Genomic DNA, 25,132 nt, shown 5'->3' on the forward strand with positions numbered 1-25,132 from the left:
AATAAAAAAATTAGATAAGTAAAACAATCTTAAAGAAGAATCAAAATAAATTAAACAAACCTAAAATAACTTATTTAGATTTTAATATAAACATATATATTGGAGATTAATCTCAGACTTTCAAAGAATCAATTTCCTCACCTCAAAAATTCTAGGAAATCAGACTTCTAAATTTTCTAGGTTACTTTCTGAAAATGTTGTTTTTATAAAGAAAATTAATTTAAAATGTTAACAAATTTAAACAATTATTAGCATTAACATATTAAATTGACCACAAAAGAGAAAAAAATTAAATAACAAATAAAAGACGAGAACATATTAAAGAAGCAATAATCAATACTATAAAAAGAAAAATAAATAAATATGCTAATTATATATATATATATACGGAAGATAAAATATATAGAGAATAAAGCCTAAGAATAAATTAACAAAAGAAATACATGATAACAAATAAAAAGAAGATAAACAACAAGGTAGGAACTAAGAACAAGAATAATAAGCAAATATTTAATTATTTAGTCTTTTTTTTTTCTTTTTGCATTTTCGTATGGAAGCTTGAAGAAAGATAAATAAAACGACAATAGTAAGAATAAAAATATATAAAGAACTTTGAACGAAAATAAACAAAATCAGAAGAAGAAAGAAAAGAAAAAAAAATATTGAAATTCCAAGACACTAAACTCACTTTTGTTTGAAATTTGAAACATTGGACCAACGCTCTATCATACACCTCCAACTAAATTAGAATTTTTTTTTTTTTTTTGATTGGATTCTTGGCATTGTAGGGAGTTTTTATGAGAAATATGAAGATTTAGGGGTTGCTAGAAAAGAAAGTAAAATGAATGTTATAGATCTTCTGGTTTGTTTTTTTAAGAAGAGATAAAGGTCGAGAGAAGTAAAGAAAATAATACTAAGGTTAGCCTACATCATAAAAATGACATGAATGTTTTAATAACCAAAACCAAATTTAGAAAAATTACCATATTTAGTATTTCTCTACTTAACTTAGACTAACTAATTGATTTAATTACTCTAACAAAACTACCCACAAAACTTTAAAAATAGTTAAATAACATTTTTTTACAAATAGTTGGTTAATCACAACATTTAAAATAGAGCAAAATGAAGAGAAAAAAATTAATTTATCAATTAAATTAATTCTAAATAAAGTCGGACAAAATTAGGTGGCTACAAGTAAGGGCGTTCATAAAATACTTGAAAATCGAACCAATTTGACAAACCGAACCGAACCAAATTAAAATCAAACCAAAATCGATTGCATGCAGATCGGTGTGGTTTGTGTTATTTTAAAACCACTTCTTATGCGGTTTGGTTCATTTTAATATTTTAAATCGATTATAAAACCGAACCGAACAACTTCGTTTTAAAACATAAATAAATTTAAAGTATTGTTCATAAAGGTTTTGTTTCTAAAACTCGGTTAAATATGTTGACCTAAGATCCATTGATATCTAAAATCAAAAAGGGAAATTTTATAGAAATTGGTGCTTTGGTGGTTTGAGATTGTTCGAAATTTAAAATAGAAAAGCAAATTTTATCGAACTCGAGGTTTTGGTGGCTAGAGATTTTCCAAAATTTAAACCGAACGCATATGTAGTTCGATTTTGATTTGGTTTAACACAAACATGCGATTCATTTCGGTTTCGTATGAGATTTTTTTTTTGCATTTTAGGTTCGGTGCGGTTGTAGGTTGGAACCGAACTGAACCATGAACACCCCTAGCTACATGTACAAAAGATTGTCTCGTTTTCAACTTTATCAAATCTCATATACTCTTCTGAATACATCATTTCAATAGTAAGTCCAATTTATTTATAAGTTAAATGCATTCTAAGAATTTGAAAGCATAATGAAAATCATATGGAACATGAACTCGATAGAGATCGATTTAAGGATTTAAACACATGTTAGAAATCTTTTTCATTTTTGGAAACATTTATAAAGAAAATCACTCACCCTTACATTCAACTTGCTCTTCCTCCTAGCTTCCTCAGCCAACAGTCTCCTTGTACCTCTTGAAATCTTTGTCGGAATCAAGCTCATTCTGCATCTGTGAAATCTTGGATACTTCTTCAATCCTTTCTTAAATAAGCTCAGGGTACAAGCAACTTCAAACTGACTTGAATTCCTTCTATTTATAGGTCTCCTCCACTGAAATTTCTTAAGACCAAATGATTACCTTTACCAGAGACGAGAAGTGGCACAATCTCAAAACGCCACATGTTTCTGTCTGACCCTTATCCTGAATTTTGATTGGATGGCAGAGTCTAATCAATCATCGGCCTACTGATATCATGGTCACATCACTTGTTTTTCTTGGTGAAGTAGCTTATACTGCTCTATCATTCACCGCATAACCCTTTTCGCATGGAGACCTTCCATTGCATAATCCTTTCGAAAAAACATGTTTTACCAACAGAAATCTCTTTGCACATTATCCTTATTTCAAGGTCTTCATCACGTTGGTGATAAGCAATGAGGGCCTTACACTTTTTATATTGAATTAAATGAAAAATAATATTCAAAGTATTTTCTTGTTATATACTCCATTTCAATGTCGATTCTCTTTTTTTTTTTTTTTTTTGTTTCAATAAGAATATTTCTCAAAAAGTATTTCAAAAATCAAAGTTAAAATGACTAAGAAATATGAATATGATTATTATCAATGACAAAATTGCTTAATATATTTACAAATATAACAAAATCTTATAGTCTATCAATGATAGATAGTAAAGATACTGACAATATTATTTATATAATCTATTGTTTGATGAGTCACGTACATGACAGACAATTCTTGTATTTTTGTAACTCGTCATATCTCGAGAGAATTACTCATTTACATTAAGTAATTTCAACCTTTGATTGGTTTTGTGGAGCATGGTCTTGGAGATGGGGAGGAAACAACACAGATTCATTAGTTTTAGGGTGAACTCTAAAATGCTGCTATTGGAAGCGGCGAGAGGTGGGTCTTGGAAATGTTATTACGATTCCAACTGTGAGGCTCACATTGGTACCATGGAAAAATTAAAGTTTCAACCTTTTGTTGGTTCTATGGAACACGGTCTCCATGAGGCCATTGGCCATTTCTAAGCCATTCAAAGCCAATATTCTTTCTCTATATGGACTGAGACAGATTCCATAATTTTATGGGGCATTTCGACAACCTATACCTAATATCCAAATGAAATTCTATTTTCTTTCATGGATTCTTTATACTGTTCAATGTCGTTCTCTTTAGTTTTCTAGAAATATTTTCAAATATAGTAAAATGAACCAAAATATTTTCAAATGTTTTGGTTCTCGAGCTTTCTACACATATTTCTAACGACAACATTCATTATTAATTTGACTTGAAGATAATCTCCTATTGGGTGGATTCCTTGTATCAATAGTCGCCGCCTTTCTTAATTTTTTGAGAAGCATTTTCAAATATAGTAAAATGAACTAAAATATTTATAAAATATAACAAAATTTAATATGATAGAAACTAATAAACTTATATCATTGTATAATGTATATCAGTATCTAACCAATATCAATCATAGACACTTATAGACTTTTAATAGTGTTTATCAATGTCACTAATAAACACCAATATAAATCTATTTGTCTCTTATTTATAAAATACAAAATTTTATTATATTTTAAGTAGTTTTATCAATTACAATAATTTTTCATCTTTTTATTTTATCTTCTTGTTAAAAAAAATTAATTGCATGTTGATTTGATTTGTGATTAATATCTCTGATAATGTTTTTATCAATATAATTTTTAGAACAAAGTATTTAGAATAAAAAGATTTTCATCTCATCAATGACCATATGCCCTCGTACATGTTATCTCATGTGTTACAAATTTGTACAAGAATGATGTCTCTTTATCATAATTAATAAAATAGATGTTATGTTGCATATTTAATGTATATTAAACATTTAATATAATTACAATATTTTATAATAACGTTACCTTCAAATATATTACAAAATTACATCTTCTACTATCTTGATACTAATACTAATAATTATTTATCACGAATGCTTGATGTCGAAATACATCGAGATGTTATCAAAAAATTGATTATCAGAAAGCAATTACTCTTCCTAAAACTCGTTATAAATGGATGCACTTGAGGCTTAAAATTTTGAATCAATATGTCATTAGAGAAGAATTTTTCTACACTTTAGATATGCTTCTCCAGTAGCAATGTGAGAGAACTATTTTGAAGAATATCATGTACTTATCTAATGTCTTCTCGTTGATGAATAAAATAACGAGTTATTGATTGAAAAATCATGAATATCAGTCGATTAAAGAACTAACATTTCATGGGGTGAAGGTTGAAAAATTTAATAATGGGTGGATGAAAAATTATGAATATTGACCGACTAGAACAATCTCATTCCTTGAATTGAATGTTTTGAAGTTGACAATTGTATAATTAAGGTTATAATCGCAATAAATGAAGAAAAATTATTTTATGTGGTTGTTATAATCATCCAAATATTTTTAAAAAAAACCACAGAAAATGATGATCATAATTAGAGAAAAACTCTACAATAAAAGAAAAAAATACGGAAGCAGATTTTACACATCACATTAATTAATAATATATTTGTTGCATTTAGATGTGCTAAAGGTTTGAATTGAGAAAATTGACATATTTAAGAAATAGCAAGTGCTTCTTTTGTGATTATCTAAGTTTTGTTTCTCTGATTGTAATTATTTTGTATAATGAAAAAAGCATGAATACTTTTCCTATACGCTAAATAACTAAAAAATCTAATAATGAGATATTTGGCAGAACGGTGCAACTACGGACGTAATACTTATAAGTAAAAAATATTTGTTTCAAACAGAGAATGATGGAAGGAAAAGAGGGGCAAAGGTAATTGTAGAATTATTTTTACAACATACATAATTTTGATTGAAGTATAAGATTTGTTTAAATGTCACATCAACTCAAGGTACATAATTTAATTTATATATAAGACTTATTTAAATGTCACATCAACTTAAGATTAGCTAGAAATAATGGAAGGAAACAAATAATAGTGAGTTGGTTGACGTGTGAGATTTTTTATATTATGTCTTCTATATTCTACATTTCTTATATGACCAATTAGATAATAAAGATTTAGGTAGTTTGATTGGATTTTAGAAAAATAGTAACTTATTTTGATGATTTTTTTTTTTTCTTGTAGGAAATAATTTTGGATTGGAGTGGAAGGAGCGTGAGAAACAGGGAGAGAAGAAAGCGTGGGTAAGATGAAAGTGAGTTATTGGGTATAAAGGAATCTTTTAAGGGGAGTGGAATGGGTCCCAGTTGGGTTGAGATTTCTAATTGGAAAAGATTCTCTCCTAAAATACATTCAAATCAAATTACCTTTTTCTTTTTTTTTTCTTTTTTTTCTATTCTTCTTTTTTAGTCATCTTAGATTCCAAACTTCTAAAATCTAAAAATATTTTAAACATCATACTATGAAACTTAATATAAATATATATAACATAATTTTAATTCAAGTTGGGTGGGAAATCGAATTTTTCAAACCTCAACTCACTTAACTCTTATAGTATTGGTTGGATGGTCCAAATTATTTAGGTTATTGTGTTATTCTTCCAACCTTGTTTCATATAGTCATTTATACAAGGTCATGCATGTTTATTTATTTATATATATTAAGTTTAGAGATTTAAGACATATATTTTTCCTCCCAAGCTTACAATAAAACAAATGTACTTTGTATTTCAACAACCTATAATTTAGTTTAAGGGGTTTTAACTTATATATAGACTTGAGAAGTTTAAAATTCAAAAAGTTAGGTTGAGTTTCAAATTTAGAAAAAGTAGGGCTCAAATGACCAACACTCATTATCATTATGATTAATATTATATTAAAAAAATTGAAGAAATTTATAATGACACAAATATGTAAATAGTTTCCTTATTGAATTAATGTCAAATTTGACTTTGGATATTTATTAATCATTTTAGTTTAGAGCATGTGAGATAATATATATATATTAATGGTAAATATTTGGTTTATTTTTTATTTTCCATATAAATTTTATTTTTTTCACTTTTTATTGACATTGTTATATGGTCTTTTACATGATTATTTTTCTTTTTTTTGTTTGCATTCTTATGTTGTTGTGTTGGTCGAGTTTTATACAAATGTATGTATATTTTTTACATTTTTATTTTTTTATTCTACAAATTCTATAGTTTTTCGAAAATATACCATGATTTTTTTTGTTGATAAACATATTGAAAAATGAAAATATACATCTTATATATTATTTGGTATATAAAATATATTCACGCTCTTATTTGGTTTAGTTATTAATTTCAAATATATATCATGTTTATATCAAATATAATTATAACTATTATAGATTTTTAGTACGTCACATAATAGTAAGACATATTTTTACAACACCCTTCAATTAAAGAAAAATATTCTCTCTTGACCAAGTGTCTGATAATTCGAGAAAGATCTTGGCCAATATCCATAGATTTCGATTTGAATTTAGAAGAACTTTGTTCATATTCATTCTTCAAGAGACATTTCTCTAAGAAATCCATTTCTAGCATAGAGATATTGGAACAACCAGTTTCATGTTCTATTGTTGTTTCACCGTTCATTCCAGCTTGTAGCAGCTTGAAAGAAGAGGATACCAATGATAAGTTGTTGGAAGATATTCTGACACAGTTAATCTCTCCTCAAGTTGTTGCTGCTAATTCTTCTGAGAGTTCTCTTGTTAAGTTTGTCTTGTCTTCTGCTTCTAATAAGATATATATTTTACGTACTTTCTCATATATACACATGTATATTTAATTATTTGACATATATATACATTATATTATATAATAAACAATTATAATAATGTTAGATATATAAAACATGATAAGAAAAAAAATACATATATATAATGGCAATCTACGTCCATAATATCCTCTAGTATATTGATAACTTGTAAGAATACAAATTATTGTAACCTTTTAAGTAAAATAATGAAGTCTTATTGCATGAGAAAGAAAGAAAATAGAGGAAAAACTAGGTAATCTGGTTATTCCACAAATTAAAGTGAATGATACAAAAGAACTTTATCCCTGTTTTACTGCTAATTAGTGTTCTTATCGTAGGGTTTTAAGCGAAATGGAGTGAAGGTGAGCAATATCATGTCTACATGAGAAGACCAGTTCAACCTTTGCTGCGAAAAGAAATACAAGATAGGTGATTAAGGCACTAGCAAACAAAATTAGTTAGCTGGAAATTCTGAGAAAGGATGAAAAGATGTCTGTGCGGCGCTGCTGCAACTTTTTAGAAGCTTTATTAATGGTGGGTGGCGACCTATTAACATCAACTCTCGCCTTTAAATAGAGCTTCCCACTCCATAATTCAGTGTGCAAAATTTTGGCCGAAAAGAAAGTTTTTATATCATTTGTCGCCACGTGCCCGAAACGACGCGAAACGGCCAATGTCCTCAAAAGAGCTAGTTTTAAAAGAAAATAGGAGTCGCCACCAATCTTTTTTACGGTGTGATTGAACACCGAAATAAAGTAAACAGTTAAAAAAAATGGTCTGCAAAAAAATTGAGTTGAGTTCGGGAGTCATTTGCGTATGGGGAAGGTATTAGCACCCGACCACACCCATTTAGATAAACGGTGGTCAAATTTTAAATCTTGAATTGAAAATATTTTTTTAATTTATTTTTAAACTAATGTATTATTTCACCCCTCATTACTCCAATATTACTTCAATATTTGAAGCAATGATTTCATAAAATAAATGGAATAATATTCCATTAATTAAGACTACATATTTAAGGAAAGTTTCTCACCTTAAGAAAATAAGAAATTATTACAATTTAAAGATGATTTCATAATTTTACACAATATATAAAGTTGAATTCGATTGGCATGTTTGTTCGTTATATACAAGCAGGAAATATTATGGATGTTTATTATATAATATGAAGTATATAAATATGACATAATTAATTATACACATGTACATATGATAAAGTACATAATATATATATATATATTACATATCTTACTAGAAGCAGAAGACATGACAAACTTAACCAGAGGACTTCAGAAGAATTAGTAGCAACAACTTGAAGAGAGATCGATTGTGGCAAGATATTTTCCAACAACTTATTGTTGGTATCCTCTTCTTTCAGGCTACTACTAGAGTTCTTAATGGATACGATATTACACAACCGAAATATACAATTTTTACTCGTTTGCTTCAGAAGAAACCTTAATTTGTTCACAGTCACACTCAAGTTAGGAAAGGAGTTCAATTTCAATCTCATAAGAATCAAATATCTTTAATATACTAAATATACCCTAACAAATTTTGTACACTTAACCATAAACTCTTACTGAAACTATTTGTCGACTAGGGTTGAAAATCTTCTGGAGAGCGCTCTCCGTCATAAATTGTCTTCTTTACCCAGTAGGTTTACACAGAAAATGGTTACACGATGGGTAGTCAAAGATTTTTAAATGAAGAACCACTGTTTTGAAAGTTTTTTCAACAAGGAAGTTTTTCCAAAATTCTGAATGTCCAAATTGTTTCCATCCCTTTCTTATTTCATTTTTCTATTTTTTAATATATTATTAATAATAAAGATGAGTTGTTTGGTTAATTGGGCTCTACATTTGTGTAAAATTAAAGCTCATTAGTATATTTATAAAATTTTTAAAAATTTTGGGTTCAATTTGTATTAGGCTATAGTAGTTAAAACTCTTTTCTTTTTTCTTAACTAAATGAGTAATTATAATTGATTACCATTTTAAAAATAATAATTAAAAATATAGCAATATTTTAAAAAAAATACAAATATAGCAAAACTATCGTTGATAAACTTGTATCGCTGATAGACTCATACGATCTATCAGTGGTAGAGATCAATATTTGTGATATGGTTTATCGTTGATATATTTCTATATACTTAATTATTTTGAATTTAATGGTTAAATTTGGAGGTAGACCAACCAACCACCATTTGAAGCGTGTCATTATAAAGCCTATATATTGTTCACAAATGATCATTGGGCCAAGCCCAAAAGATCTAATTTATACCCCCACTTACACCCTCATTGTATATAATACTATATTGAGAAAATATCAAATTTTATATTCTCTTATCAATCTTATAACTATGATTGAGTTAATTATATTAATTAAAAAATAATTATAAAGGAGGGTAATTTTATGAGTAATATCACAAAATATTTTTTAAAATATAAAATAAAATAAATATTTACTAAACTATAGCAAAATTTTAAATTCTATTAATGATAGTCTTTTATTACTAAAAACATATGCTTAAAGACTAGGAAAGATAAAATTTGTTATAAATTATAAATATTATATAAAATTTATTATTTTTAAAAATTAACCTAATAACAATTACATAAAAATTGTAAATATAACAAATCAGTTATATGACACAATATGCTATCAATCTCTGTGCATAATATATATAGATTATATACACTAATAGTTATCATATATAAAAAGAAATGGATAGTTCGATTCTCACGTTCCCAATTAATAAATCTAAACTGAAAATGACTTTACTTTTAATATTTAAAATGAATATATCTTGTCCGAACAGGTGGACGAATAAGGTATGGAAGTTGTAAAGAAAAAGGAAAAGAAAGGTCCGGTTAATAATACTGCTAGGTATTGGTGAAGCTTTCACGGGGTGCATGTCTTATTTGTAGTGGTACAAAGTTCACACTATGCCATATCTTTTCACGGCCACCTCCTTTCTTCTTCAATAATCTCTCTAATTTTGCCCATCACTCATTATTTTGCATTCGATCCTTTTATGCAACACAAAACTCACCAATGTATAACACAATAATGGATAGCTAGGCAGTTTACATATGAGAGCCCCTTGAGAGTCTTTTGATTTAGAGGGTGTCTCAAGAGATAAAGTGACGACGGTTTTGACAGTGATCGGAGGTATATAGAAGCAATGGATGTGCCGATCATGCATACAAGTGACCGGTACGAGTTGGTTCGAGATATCGGCTCTGGCAATTTTGGAGTGGCTAGGTTGATGAGAGATAAACATACCGATGAGCTTGTTGCTGTTAAGTACATTGAAAGAGGTGACATGGTACAGTTGAATAAACTTAAAAGGCATATACTCACATCAAAATCTTTAAAGTTCAAATTTTTCATCGTACCCATATTGTCCTAAAGAATTGCGTTGGACGAGAGATTTCAAAATTTTCATACATTTTTTAGAAGTTTAAAAGAAAAACCTGTGAATTTTTTTTTTCTCTTAAAACGATATAAACTTTTTATAAATAATATATATTACTATAATCTTGATTGGATCTATAATGGATTGAACAGATAGATGAAAACGTTCAGAGGGAAATAATAAACCACAGGTCTTTGAGGCACCCCAACATTGTCAAGTTTAAAGAGGTACAATAGCTTTTAATATAATTGATTTATGTCTGCCTCATATATTTACCAAAATAAAACCCACTAATTTATCTTTGTAAAAAGTATTTTGTATTTAACCAAAAGCTAAGTACTAATTGATTTGTGTTTGCCTCATATATATAGGTTGTTCTAACACCAACTCATATAGCCATTGTGATGGAATATGCCTCCGGCGGAGAGTTGTTTGAGCGGATATGTAACGCCGGCCGCTTCAGTGAAGATGAGGTAATTTCCTAATCCTCTCCTTCGTCCTATCTCCTTTTGAATATTTTTCTTTTTTTTTTCTTCAACCAACTATATATATCATTTCTCCTCTAATTGATATCGATCACGACTAACATTTTTATTGATATAAGATTAAATTTACGATAATCTTATATCAGCTTTTAAATTTTGTTATCCGAAGGCACGATTCTTCTTCCAACAACTTATATCAGGAGTAAGCTACTGTCATGCTATGGTTAGTATTCTTTTATGTAGTATCAACCAAATGCAATGCTTTTCTAACTAATTTCCCTAAGTTCAATTGAAAGCATTTGGATTTTTTCATTTTTTTTTTTTTAAAAAAACAATTTTGGATTCTTTCTATGTACGTAAATTAAGGAAGTCTGCCATCGAGATCTGAAGTTGGAAAACACACTATTGGATGGAAGTCCTGCCCCACGTCTAAAGATATGCGATTTCGGTTATTCTAAGGTACTCAGCATTCAGTTGAAAAAATATTCGTCAAAGATATTACTGTAACAAATTGTAGGATGTAGATTAGAAAAATGCATGCATTCCTTTCCTTGACAATTACTAGATACAAACCAAAATATAGTATTACTTTTAGTTCCTCTCTTACACATGTATAATATACAAACATGGAAACGTGCATGTTAGTTTCTGAAATTTAAGCTTTAGGACATATATAATGACACGTTAGTTTTAAAAGGTAAGAGACTTCACTTATATTAAGCAATTATTACAATATACATAGTACTTAATTAATTGTTGAATAACGTAACGCTTTACATAGACTTACATTTGATTTAACTTTTTAGAGTGTGAAAACTTAACTATAGACTTCTCTCAACTGCAGTCATGATATTTCCATATCTTATGTAAGAAAGTGCACTTTAAACAAATAACTTAGCTAGAGCTAGACTTCTCCTAAGCATGAGATTCTTTCTTCAACTGTATCTTCATCACACTACGATAAACAAGAGAACACCCTATCTAAAATACAAGAGCACAGAAAAGTTTTTGAGACTCTGTACAAATCTATGAGAATATATAATTGAAACATCAACTTATTCTAAATTACTCTTGCAAAGGATTAACCTCACACAAAAGGGAAATACACACAACTTCTATAAGAACATCTGATGAACTTTGCTCTGCTGCTCAAAAACTTCTTCAACCACAGCACTATCCCAAAGAATAATCACAAAAGTGTGAGAACCCTAATTGAGAAAAAACAAGCAAATAAACAAGAAAACGATTTTCCAAACATTCTGCAAAAGAAGAGGAACAAAATGTGCTAATAGACTTACAATCAACGTGTGTTTCTTGAACAAAGATAAAATACTGTTTTATTGGGTTTTGATTTTAGTATTATTCCTCTAATTAAGCTGCATTATTATGTGATTTATATTTGAGAAAAGTCGTCAGTGTTGCATTCTCAACCAAAATCAACGGTGGGAACGCCAGCTTACATAGCTCCTGAAGTCTTACTTAAGAAAGAATACGACGGAAAGGTATTACCAAAACTATATGCTAATTAATTAATTATATTTCAATTAACACCTTAAATTTTCTATAACTAAAAATAAGTTTTCAAGAATTAATAAGTTCTTCTTTAATCATTATTTAATATTTTATTTTTTTAAATTAAATCTATTTCATCGCATAATTTTACCATATTTTTCATATTTCTTATGAGTAATTTATAAAAAAAGAAAAGTTGAATTATTAACCAATTTCTGAGCCTAGGCAAAAATAGCAATTTTTTTTTTATAATAATAAGACCACGTCACTACATTTTCTAAATTACAAAAATGTTATATATGGATTACTTTTTTAAATTTTTTAGTCGTCTGATACAATTTTTTCTTTTAAGAAACTATTTTTAGTTTTAAAGAAACTTAACTTGCCTTGTGAAAACATTGGTAGAAAGTAGATAAACACAAAATTTAGAAGCAGAAGGGAGGCTTAAAACGTATACTTAATTTTTAAAATCTAAAAGCTAAATGATTACTAAACATAACAATTTTCTTAACTTTTAAAAACTTAGTTTGAATTTTGAAAACAACTCTAATAGAACGTAACAAAATAAATTAAGAAGATGAAAGTAATGTTTATAAGCTTCATTTTGTAACAAAATAAATTAAGAAGATGAAAGTAATGTTTATAAGCTTCATTTTCAAAAACTATAAAGTTTTTGTTTAATAACATCCTTTTTTATTTTACAAATCTATGCTTTGTTTGCTTGGGTGTGTTTTCTAATTTTTTAAAGAAAATATTTGAATTTTTAATCCAATTTTAAATAATAAAATAAAATAACAAGTTTTTAAGATTTACTTTTAAAATAAAACAGTTAGCAAACAATATTAAATAATAAAAAAAATGATATTTGTAAGAGGAGTCGTCAAAAATAACAAAGTTGACAAAATAATATTTATAACATATAGCAAAATTTCATATTCTATCAATAATAGATATTGGTAGACACTGATAGAAGTTTATCAGATTATATCATTAATAGAATCCATAATTATAATTTATTTTACTATATTTGAAAATACATCTATTTATAAACTCAAGGTTTAGGGTTTATTTTGGAATAAAATTAAGTATTCAATGAGGTTCACAACTAGATAGTTGATTGATTGATTATATTGACATAACATACGCTATGGTTGAGGTGCAGATTGCAGATGTGTGGTCTTGTGGGGTAACGTTGTACGTAATGTTGGTTGGAGCATATCCTTTTGAGGATCCTGAAGATCCTAAAAATTTTCGTAAAACCATTCAGGTTTTTTTTAATGTTATGAATAATTTTATTATGTTTATAAATATTTTCAATCGTTGTCTCACTTTAAAACATCTTTTTTAAATATGATTAAATTACATGTGAAATTATTACTAATTTGATTATTTTGCAGCGAATTTTGAATGTTCAATACTCCATTCCGGACTATGTTCATATATCTCCTGATTGTTGCCACCTCATGTCTAGAATTTTCGTTGCCGATCCCGCTAAGGTTAGTTTCTTATGACCTAATTTGATAACAACTTTGTAGCTTTATTTTTCTATAAACTTTTTTGGGTCATTCAAGTCACCAACTTAACAACTCAATTTCAATAATAAACACCATTGGTGTTTACACACATTTTACCAATGAATTTATCCTTATCTCTATATATTTGTTTTTTATATTTATTAAACAACTTCCTCTTTTACCTCTTAATCTACTTTTACATTTATCAAGGAACTCTTTCTTACAACTCCACATTTCAAACACAAAGTTCTAATTTCAACGCATTAACTTTAGATCTATCAACTCAAAATTAACATATCAACTCCACTTAATGAGTTATAAACTCCTTAAGCTTTTAAAATCAAATGGGACTCCAACTTTTAACAAATTATTTTAGCGTGGATGCAGAAACAATAGTTACGTTTATAAATTTTGTATTCAAATTATATGCTAAATTTACTAAAGTTATGATGTGTATTATTTTCTGTCTAAAGTATAGGTAAGGTAGGAGGATTTGAACCTCCTTTTTCCCAATGATAGAAAAGTATATATATACACCTTTACTAATATAATGTTATGATGATTAAGGTATTTTCAAATTTTAATGGTATAGATTGCATGCTATATGCTAACATAACTAAGCAATCATTATTAGCAAGTTTGTTTGAAGTTTGAGATTTAAATCTCAATATCTCATCCCTCAGTGTAAAAAAAGTGTAGTAGTATTTAGTTAGATTTCATCTTTAAGTTATAAAGCATATATATGTGTGTATATATGTGGATTGGATCGATCGAGTGGGAACAAAAGATGTTTAATTGGTTGATAATGAATTATTCCACCACATGCATGCATGTAGAGGATATCAATACTAGAGATTAGAAAACAAGAATGGTTCTCAAAGAACCTACCGACCGAATTGGTTGAGGATGAGATGACGAATAGAAACATTAATAATATGGTGGAGGAGGAGGCGATCGATGAACCGTCGCAAAGCATTGAAGAAATCATGCAGATCATCGAGGAAGCGTCAGTGATGGAGGCCAGATTTCTACAGAGTCCTAACGGACAGTATCTGACAGGGTGTTTGGACATCGAAGAGGACATGGAGGAGGATTTGGAGACGGATGCTGAACTGGACTTGGAAAGCAGTGGTGAGATTGTTTATGCCTTAACGTAGAAGCCCTTCTTGTGTGTTTATAACGAGAATTGGGAATAACTACGTACACACTTTCCACTTTTCCTATGTTTGATTCCTGTTTTTGCTTTCAATTTTTATGTTGAATTGTAACGGTGAAGTTTGATTGTGTATTTGTATTATTCACTCTCCCAGCTCTCATGCAACAATATAATATTGGTTGGGTTTTGATAAAATATATGTATTAAAAGTATAGCTATTTGAAAAGTTTCGAAAATATGATTTAGTTTAAACTATTATTTGTTGTTGGTTGTGCATGGATGCATCCACATGTGGGTGCGTGCTTGCTTGCGTAAGTGTTGAAAGAGAACCGTCGTATTTGACAAAGTACCCATTGTGCACTTTGGGAGAAAGACTACCAAAATTATAACAACACACAAATGCAAAGTACTCCCCCGCTAAAAAAACTTAGAAAATTATAACTCATCCACCCACGTAGTCTACTACGTATACCTGCGTCTTGGAACTCACTCAAGTTAACTATTTTGTGGGCTCGATCGCACAGATAAAAAATTAAAAGAGAGGGATAGGTTGATTAGACTTTCATAGCTTTTGATACCATGATAAGAAATTAAAAGAGTCTGGAGAAGAAGAAAGATTATTGGCATATAAAAAAATCTGAGATGAAAAAACTTTTACCTACAAACACAGGAGATAGTTCCTCATATAACCATATTTGGGCCATACAATACAGTGAGCCAAGACAATCAAGTATATGATGGCTGGAATTAGTGGATTATTTTAACACACACCTAAAGATGTATCATATTTTGTAAAGTCTCACGGCCTTTTCCCATACAAAGAACATAAAGAGAGGATACTCCCAAATGTCTTCTCTTCAAATCATTGAAACAATTAGTTGATGAAAATATATAATAAAATGTCCATCACATAAAATGCTTTTAACTTTATTGGGGATAGGAGCTTTTCCACCGAACAACCCAACCCTTTAGCTTTCACCAGACGTAGAACTAAAGGGGACTATACTCTTACTACTTCTCACACTTTGTCATAATGTCAAAAGAGTATTTTGAAAATAAATCCTCCCTGGATTTTTCTATGTATTTATGATGGCCAATGACATTTACATGAAAAATCACTAATTTTGGGATAATAAAGAAAATAAAGGATAAAATAGATATTGCACTCAATGGTTCTGTAGTGTAAGATAATGGCAGTAACCAATATGGAAAAAAAATGTTCATCAGAACTGGCTATTAACCGATTACATTTTTCTGGAATTTAATTGTAATTTTTTGTTGGTGTGATGATTCGGCTATAATTTGGCATATGTTGCTGTCTAATTTGCTTCTCACATTTGGAGTCTTCTCTAACAATCAGTCTATGTTGCTAATAGAAATCGCTACTTTTGCTATATTTATAAATAATTTGGTTCTTTTTTATATATTAGATATTTTTTCGAACATTACTTTAAAATTCTATATATTTCAATGTCAACAATAATCTAGAATGATATAAGTTATAAACAAATATTATTTACATATACAACATTGTCTCAATCTGCCACTAGCTACCCTAATACTTTACAACAAAATAAATCAAACTCTGCAAGGTCTTTTTTCTGCATAAATTATTAAATTGGTTTTAATCAATTGAAAAGCGACCATTTAATTATTTTTAAAAAAGAAAATACAAAAAATAAAAAAGTATATGACCTCTCAATACAATCAAAGGACAGAACTTTAAATCAATTACCAATTAGAGTAATTATAATTTATAGTAATTTTTAAAATAATAAGTAAGTATATCGATAATATATTGATAGATTTTGACAAATTTTATTATATTTGCAATATTTTTAAATGTTGCTATATATTTTATTATTTTGAATATAATTGCTACGTTGCAACTATCCACTTGAGAATTGAAAAGGTTAAATTATGAGCTTTTTTGTCAACTTAGTCTAATTTACTTGACTTTTGTTTTTCAGAGTCGAAAGTTTGATCTTTTATTTTATAGTTATTTTACTAGTGTATATATATGGTTGATGATTAAGAACATTTTTGGACGATCTATCAATATTTATAAGTGATAAATTATAAGTATATGATTTGAGGTTGACATAAATTAGACACTTTATATACAAGAAGAATGAAATATTGATAACTTTCTTTATATATTTCTCTCAATTAAATATATTTAAAAGAAGAAAGAACCAATAATTAAAAAGAAGAATGAAACAAGAAACAACAATGTAGATTCTTTCAAACTCAAAACAAGAAAAAGGAAACAAAAACAAAATGGACAGAACAACTTGGTTGTAAAATTTGACCTCATGTCTATGACTATATATGTATGAAATGTCCAACTTGGACCAAAGAAATTTGAAGACACTTCAAACATTTATTCCAAATTCTACAGTACTTTGGCTACAAAAAGTTCCTTGAAAGAATGGTCGAACCAATTTTTGCCAATTCATATATGCGTGGATAAGAAGTTGTGATTTATTTTAGTTTCTGTCCACGTAAATTGGTAGAAATTGTTAGTATTTTCGTAAGTAGATTGTGTGTGGATTAAACTCTCTAAACCCACATTTTGTTTTTTAAAAGAATTGTTGCCTTTTATTCACTAATACAAATTTGGGATACAATGACACTTGAAACAAAAAAAATGTATGGGTTTTGCAACTTTTTTCTAAGATGCATTCTCAATTGAACATTATTTTTACACTTCTTAAAACCCTAAACCTATTTTAACTTAAGAATAAAATGTTTTTAAAAATGCATTCTCAATTAAACTTCTTTTCTAAAATCTCCTTAATTTAAAAACATGCATGTGTTTGGCAACTTTTATAAAGAAAAGTTTTTAGGTAAAATTGGTTTGATTTGTTATGTGTTAGAATTGTTTTTATAATTTTAAATTTAATTTATCTGCAGAGGTTTTGAAAGGAGTTTGATAACGATCAACATTAAAATTGGGTCGGAGGATCATGTTGGCAACTGCCACTCTAAAATAGTAATCGAGGTTTGCGGTTAGTGGTTGTCATAAACTAGTCAAAGATGATCACTGGAAAATGGTTGTCGGCAGTTGGTTGGTAACAATCATTGAAGAACAATTGACGAAAGTAAACGAACAACGATCTCTCAAAAACGATCGACGAAAGTTGATACGCAACCATCAATGAAAATTGGTCGGCAATAATGGTCATTGAACAACAGTCGACAAAAGTTGGTCAACAATGGTCATAAAAACAATGGTCGTTGGTAGTTGGCCAACAACTATTGACAAATGATTGATAAAAGTTAGTTGTTGGCAATTGGAGACCAAAATAGTCAACAAAAGTTTATCGATAACAATCACCAAAAAACGGTCGATAGAAGTATATTGATAGCAGTTATAAAAAAGGGTAAGGTTGGTTTGATAACGTTTATTGAAAAATTGTCGACAAAATGTCTACCAAACATGCCCAAAATGTTTGTCCACATTTTATTTCCCCACTGTGTGTTTTAGTAATTTCTCTTGCATCTTCAAATCAAATATTTCTCTTTCACTCGCACCCTTGCTCTTTCACACATAATTTCCACTCACTCTCACCCTTTCTCTCTCAAGATTTCATCTTCTCTCACAAATTAACTTCCAACCCGAGGTAACCGAGGGGTGGTTTGAGTTGACTCTGATCATGCAAGAAAGTAAATAGTTGACATAAGTAGTCAAGCGAAAGAGAATTCTATTTTCAAAAGAATCTATCTTGGGTAGTTATAATGATCTCTCCCCTTATTAATTCAAAGAATTCATTCATGGAGCTATCTTCACTTATCTATAACCATCACCTAACCAATTTAATTACTTCGTATAACTAAATTGTGTTCCAAGGTTTTAAATGTTTTAATCCAATATATGATTAAGCATGCAATATTGAATTTTTCAATGCAATATTTTAGATTGGTTAGAACAATGTACATCAAAACAGAGTTACAAGCTAACCTAACCTACCAAATCTTATCTAAATATCACAAGTAAAAAATTCAATGCAAAGCAAAAGTTATACATTTTCATGTGTCCAACGTATAACAAATTATCATTAAAGAATATAATTGAACCAAAGATTACATAAAATAAGTTCATGTTCTCATAATTTCATAAGGATAAAGAGAGAATCTAAGAAACCCAAGTTGGAAAACGGTACAAAAAAATAAGTGAGAAATGGCTTGTATTCGAGATAAGCTCCGGCTAGCACGAGAATGAATTTTTATAATAAATGTTGCAGCACTGCCCTCACACGTACATCTTGCACTTCAAATGTTCGGAGCGCTGCAATGCTTGACCAATTAAGTGAAAAGAGGCATTTCTGCCATATAGCGCCATGAGACGCTATGGAGCGCTACATGGTAGAAGCCTATTCCCTTCTTTTGCTTCGACTTTTACCTTGGTTCGTCTGGAATATGACGTCATCTAACTCCAAATTAGCTCCAAAATGACGTCAACTCCAAATTTCATCCACGAATTGTTCAAATCCTATAACACAATCCAATAAAACAATAAAATCACTTAATGAGCTTGAATTAAGAGAAAATAGATATATTTCATACACTATCACCATCGTCGCACCTATAGGACGTTTGTTGTCATCTTTGCATCTGCAGAGTCGTCCAACTGTGTCACTGCCACTTGTAAATTGCCTGTCAACGCACATTCATATCTTTTGGAGACGTTTGATATCGAGCATTGTCAAAATAAGTAGTTTTTGCGTAACGTTTCATCTTCTATTTTATTCTCTATTTTGTTTTATTTTAATTTTGAAACTGTCTGTTGGCTATAATGTCTAGGATTCTTCATGGTTGCTTGAATTTAGACTACGTGATTCTCTCTTATTACATTGCTTTTGGATGTTTATGATTGTGTGTGCTTTTTGTACAAGGATTGCGTGTTGGGTAGCTTGAGATAAGGTGATGGATGAGAAAAGTCTTGGCTTTCAAAGGTTTGTTGGAAGGGTTGGGTTGGGTTGGATTTTGCTAACATCCGAGTGGAAATTTGGGAATGGAGAGAAGGAAAATGCAAGGGATTGTTTGTGGCTGCATGTTTGGTTTAGTGTTTGTGCATGTGGTCAAATTATGGAGGAGATGGCAGTTGATGTGTTGTGTAAGGAACTATAATTGAACAACTTGATTGGTTAAATTAAATACTCTTCAACTTTGTGCTACAAATTCATATTATTCTTTTATTTACAAGAGTTTATAGTTCATACACATAATTTTCCTTTAATTTTGAGGCTTCAACTTCTTTTTTTATACTTTTTAAAAACTTTAATTTCTTAGTTTAGTTTTGAGTTCGAAAATCACACTTAAGCATGTTTAACTTGTTTCAATCTCACTCATACACTTTTTAGGTTAGATTTATTTTGAAGTAATTTTTTTACATTTTTTTTAAAAATAACTTTTTATGTTATTTTTGAGTTCAAAAGTCACACTTAGGCATGTTTAACTTATTTCAAGAGTTAAAATGTAAGTTAGGTATTTTTTAGGTTGAGCTTGGGAATGAATTTGTGACACCTACATATTTTGAAATTAATTTTAGAATTGAAGTGCTATTTTCACATATTTTACAAACTTTTTAGGTTAGTTTTGAGTATAAAAGTAATACATTGTCATTTATAAGTTGTTTTCCAAATTAAAGTATCACCTAAATACATTTTACATTATTTGTGGTTGATATTGAGTTTGAAAGTCACATCTAAGCATTTGCAAGTTGTTTTTGAGAGTTTAAAGACATTTTTTATATGATTTTTAGTTTGAAAGTTAACTTGAAGGAGTAAAACGTTACTGGAAGATAAAAGTAGAGTGAGAGTACAACATCATAGTTGAAGCATCCAAACTCTCTTTTATGGACTAAAAGTGTTTTAAAAGTGTTGTTACCCTATTTTTTTTTAAAAAAATAAAATTGATATGTATATTTTTATTTTTTTATGGCGTCATCGTGTGTATCAAAAAAAGAAAAGAAAGAGCAACTAAAGAAAGTAGATGATCAAACACAAAGCTTATTTGCAATTCATTTGTTTGGAAGAACGGCTGAAAGTTCTTCAGCGGCGCTAATCGCCTAAGGTTTGAATGCTCATTGTCTCAGTCATATTCAAATGGGTATCTTCAATCATCTTCTAAAACCTCACTCTTTTTCGTTATTTGCAAGGAGTAGAACATGACGTCTTCAACCTTCAGCTCTCTTTCCTGTTTACTCAAGGTTTCTATTCCTTATGCATTTTCTTTGAACGGTTTTTTAGTATCAGAGGAATTAGAGAGCCCCTTTTCAGTTCTTTCATTTTTGTGTACCCTTTCCAAATGGGTTTTCTTTTTCATTGTCGCAATATTTTGAGCTTGGAGAGGCTTTCCTTTTTTTCCTTTCTGTAATTTTGTTTGTTTTTTTTCAGGATGAATCACAGATTTTGAAGCTTAGAAAGCGAAGTGTAGGGAACGTGTTTTTTAAATGTTCAATGAGCGTTAAATCTCAAAACCCACAGCCGGAAGTTCGCATTGGTGTGCTTGGAGCTAGTGGCTACACTGGTTCGGAGGTAGCTTTCTTTAACCTGCAACTTATGTATTCACTTTGGGAAGAAATTTGCTTGCTGTCTAATGGCCAAAGCACGGGGATTTTGGAATGTTATGACATCAAAAGAGGAATGATCTCTTATGTTTCTTCCTTGCAGATTGTTAGGCTTCTAGCAAATCATCCACACTTTGGAATTACTCTCATGACGGCTGATAGGAAGGCTGGTCAACCGTTTTCATCAGTATTTCCTCATCTATTCACACAAGTATGACTTTCTTACTATTGTGATTCCACTTAATGTCGGTCATGGTCAGTTTTGTTATTTCTTAGTTGGCTGGAATGCTGGACATGAACCTTCTTTAGGTATGGTGTTCATTGTTATTGTGGAGTTATGTTGACCGTATTCCTTTGCTGTTTATAGGATCTTCCAGAGTTGGTAACCATCAAAGATGCAGACTTTTCAAAGGTGGATGCCATATTTTGCTGCTTGCCACATGGGACAACCCAGGTTAGTGTCGAATTGCAGTTCATCGACCAATTACTCATGAGATAGAAGTATCACAAATGTTACATAGGCATTTCTCCTTTTTAGTCTAATTAGTTTGCATTTTTCTGTCTCCAGGAAGTTATTAAAGCGCTTCCCAAGGAATTAAAGATTGTGGACCTTTCAGCTGTATGTTTAATGTTTTAACCTCTTATTTTATATGTGCCAGTGATTTTGTTTTTATTGTATTTTAACTAATTGGAGCTTTTATATTCTGAGGCTGAAATGATGAAATGTTCTCATGAATTGTACAATTGTACTCAATGATTCTCCAGGACTTCCGTTTGCAAGATCCATTTGAATATGAGGAGTGGTATGGTCAGCCACATAGAGCAGTGGATTTGCAGGTGTGATTTATTTATTTGTTTGAACTAGGAAAAATTCCTTTCCCTTCAGAGTGAGGTCTGTAAACAAGGTTGAGTCGGGAAATTTTGGCACATGAAAATGTTTGCTCACTTTAAACTTGAGCATCGATTTCCAAATCTGCTGATTTATTCTTCTCCTACTTAAACTTTCATCAGTTTTCTACCATGTTTCCTTTATAGCCTGAATACTGTGTATTTCAGCTGATTCTGCATCTCAGATTGTGTTATTTTGAGTAAGTTATGTGCTGTAAGTTTGTAATTTTTTCTTCTAGAGTATATTGGGCCAGTGGTGGTGAGATAAGATGTGAACCCTGCATTTCTTAAGACTTCTTTCTAACTCTTTTTAACATGTACATATTGTTTTGAATTTGTGATACAAATATTTCATATTGGTTTCAGAAAGAAGCCGTGTATGGTTTAACAGAAATTTTGAGGGATGAAGTCAAGGGTGCTCGTCTTGTAGCCAATCCTGGTTGCTATCCAACATCTATTCAACTTCCTCTTGTACCACTAATGAAGGTTTTTGTCTATCCCTAGAAGATTTCATTAGTACACTACTGATGCTGAGCTGATACTTCTTTTTTCTTCTTCTTTTTTTTGTATATTCCTATCTTGTGACCATCTTTTAATCTTAGCTTACCCACCCTTTGTTCATCTCATTCACTGAATTTTAGTGACTTACTTACGGTGAAACCGGCTGCAATTGTTCTCGACCAATTCAATGTTATATATGTTTTCATTTCCCTAGGTTAGAGGCTTGGCCAAATTATCATTTTGTCAGCAATAGCGAAACAATGTCATTTGATTGTGCATAATTAAAATGTAGATGGCTGATGGTGTATTGATGTATTAACAATATATTGGACTAAAACTAATGCATAGCATCTGGGGAGAAGAATTTGTGATTGCTTTTGTGATATTTGGCAGAAGAGATAACCGTCCTAATAAATTATATTTTCTGTCCACTAATTATCTTTCAATTATTTTCCTTCAGGCTAATCTAATTCAACTTGGGGGCATCATTATTGATTCTAAGTCTGGAGTCAGTGGAGCTGGTTAGGATCTATTCCCAATTTACACCCTCTACAAAATTTGTCATGAACTGGATTGTGTTGTACTGTTGCTTTATAAACTTGGTTTACTTCATAGGACGTGGTGCTAAAGAGGCAAATTTATACACGGAAATAGCTGAAGGCATGTACTCTTATGGAATTACCCGCCATCGTCATGGTAAGTTGATGCACTTGGTCATATGAAGGGTTTTCTAGTTCTTTGCATTCTACTCTGACATGTAAATAATATGTATGAGTTCTAGAATTTGTCATTCTTGGATGGCTAAATAATATGAGTTCTAGAATTTGTCATTCTTGGATGGCTAAATATTGCATTCTACTTTGCATCGTTACTTTTTTGGATATTGCAATATATTTCTATTTTTGGTGTTCTTTGTGTAGTTTGTTGTTCTTGATGTTCATGCTAGGTAGTTAGGTCATGCTCTTAGTAGTTACCTAACTGAATGTCTTGATTGTGGTATTTTTCAGTAGATTTTACAATGTAATGATCTTGATTTTTCTTTACTTTTCAGTTCCTGAAATTGAGCAGGGACTATCTGAAGCTGCAAAGTCAAAAGTAACTGTCAGTTTTACGCCACACCTAATGCCAATGGTAACACGCCTTGATATGCTAATAAGGATTGTCTTGGGATTGATTTTTGCATACGATAGTTTGACAGATATATTCTCATTACCATGTTAGATTCGAGGTATGCAATCAACTATATATGTTGAAATGGCTCCAGGGATAACTACTGAGGATTTGCACCAACACTTAAAAGTCTCCTATAAGGTATAAATAACTTCTCATTTTCTGCAGATTCCATTCTTCAGCATCCAGTTCCTGAGTTCACCATTTGATTAGATAAAGCATTAAGTCACACTTCTAACTATTTGATATTTTCCATTCTCTGTAGGAAGAAGAATTTGTACGCGTGTTGGATAAAGGAGTTGTCCCTCGTACTCATAATGTCCGAGGGTCTAATTATTGCCACATCAACATCTTTCCTGACCGTATTCAAGGAAGAGCAATCATCGTTTCTGTTGTAAGTTGATCAAATTCATAAATTATCGTTAAAACTAGCATATCCCTATCCATACGGTACCTAATAACAATCTTGATGGTTCGATGGGCAGATTGATAATCTTGTGAAAGGGGCTTCAGGTCAAGCCCTACAAAATCTCAATTTGATGATGGGATTCCATGAAACTACAGGGCTCCTTTATCAGCCCTTGTTTCCTTAACACCCTTGTTCCTGTTAATGGTTTGAAAAGAACTTGTGAGTCAAACTAAAAAACCTACTTTTTTGTTTTCTTCAATTTCATAGTAACAGGCTAAGGATTCTTTCCCCATCTTCATCATTTTGGGGTTTTCGGGTCCTCAAATACTTCCAAACCTTGGTCCATTCAATGGTCGATTAATTATGACTACCTGTTGTGTAGGTTACATGATGATGAAGATGCTACAATAGTGGAAACTCCAAAATATATCATAAGAGTTCTCAGACGATGAAAAATAAGTTTAGGGCATTTGTTCAAAGAATGCGTGTAATGTTCTCTTCTAATTTAAGCAGCACTTGTTTTGTTGATACCTTTCTTCTCATAAACAAAGCTGAGCTAAATTATTCAGTTTTTGCCTGTGGAATATACCTTTGATTTTCTTTCGGGGAAAATTTTGTTTCAAAACCTAGTAGCCAAATTTTACAAGTACATGTATTGTAAATT

The 25,132-nt window shown here is 30.0% G+C and overlaps 2 protein-coding genes across 5 annotated transcripts; both read left to right on the top strand.

Moving 5' to 3' along the window:
• The first annotated feature begins 9,775 nt into the window (after positions 1-9,775).
• On the top strand, positions 9,776-15,152 carry LOC101207512 (serine/threonine-protein kinase SRK2E). 2 transcript variants are annotated; one of them, XM_011650901.2, is made up of 9 exons: positions 9,776-10,161; positions 10,412-10,486; positions 10,631-10,732; positions 10,914-10,967; positions 11,111-11,203; positions 12,154-12,246; positions 13,419-13,523; positions 13,654-13,752; positions 14,607-15,152. In XM_011650901.2, the coding sequence occupies exons 1-9, from the start codon at positions 10,129-10,131 to the stop codon at positions 14,925-14,927; spliced, it is 975 nt and encodes a 324-aa protein (XP_011649203.1). In that variant the 5' UTR covers positions 9,776-10,128; the 3' UTR covers positions 14,928-15,152. The 2 variants fall into 2 exon arrangements, with proteins under 2 accessions (XP_011649203.1, XP_004145407.1); XM_004145359.3 differs by having other exon boundaries at positions 9,778-10,169.
• Positions 15,153-20,889: 5,737 nt separating this feature from the next.
• Positions 20,890-25,117, top strand: LOC101213242 (probable N-acetyl-gamma-glutamyl-phosphate reductase, chloroplastic). Of its 3 annotated transcripts, none has more exons than XM_011650906.2 (15): positions 20,890-21,004; positions 21,096-21,140; positions 21,328-21,468; positions 21,604-21,711; positions 21,868-21,954; positions 22,069-22,119; positions 22,266-22,337; positions 22,755-22,874; positions 23,350-23,410; positions 23,505-23,585; positions 23,941-24,020; positions 24,111-24,200; positions 24,325-24,453; positions 24,545-24,687; positions 24,851-25,117. In XM_011650906.2, exons 2-14 carry the CDS (start codon positions 21,099-21,101, stop codon positions 24,650-24,652), a joined length of 1,170 nt encoding a protein of 389 aa, XP_011649208.1. In that variant the 5' UTR covers positions 20,890-21,004; positions 21,096-21,098; the 3' UTR covers positions 24,653-24,687; positions 24,851-25,117. The 3 variants fall into 3 exon arrangements, with proteins under 3 accessions (XP_011649208.1, XP_011649209.1, XP_031737341.1); XM_011650907.2 differs by having other exon boundaries at positions 20,899-21,004; positions 21,090-21,140; XM_031881481.1 differs by having other exon boundaries at positions 20,932-21,140.
• The last annotated feature ends 15 nt before the right edge of the window (positions 25,118-25,132 follow it).

This window comes from Cucumis sativus, chromosome 2 (genome assembly GCF_000004075.3).
Source record: "Cucumis sativus cultivar 9930 chromosome 2, Cucumber_9930_V3, whole genome shotgun sequence".
NCBI lineage: Eukaryota > Viridiplantae > Streptophyta > Magnoliopsida > Cucurbitales > Cucurbitaceae > Cucumis > Cucumis sativus.

Bases quoted from the DNA above. Each gene is read 5' to 3' on its own strand.
- LOC101207512 (XM_004145359.3), top strand. From the start codon at position 10,026: ATGGATGTGCCGATCATGCATACAAGTGACCGGTACGAGTTGGTTCGA. The intron at 12,247-13,418 runs GTATTACCAAAA...GTTGAGGTGCAG, and splicing joins AGAAAGAATACGACGGAAAG to ATTGCAGATGTGTGGTCTTG. The intron at 13,524-13,653 runs GTTTTTTTTAAT...ATTATTTTGCAG, and splicing joins ATTTTCGTAAAACCATTCAG to CGAATTTTGAATGTTCAATA.
- LOC101213242 (XM_011650906.2), top strand. From the start codon at position 21,099: ATGACGTCTTCAACCTTCAGCTCTCTTTCCTGTTTACTCAAG. The intron at 21,712-21,867 runs GTATGACTTTCT...TGCTGTTTATAG, and splicing joins TTCCTCATCTATTCACACAA to GATCTTCCAGAGTTGGTAAC. The intron at 22,875-23,349 runs GTTTTTGTCTAT...ATTTTCCTTCAG, and splicing joins CTCTTGTACCACTAATGAAG to GCTAATCTAATTCAACTTGG.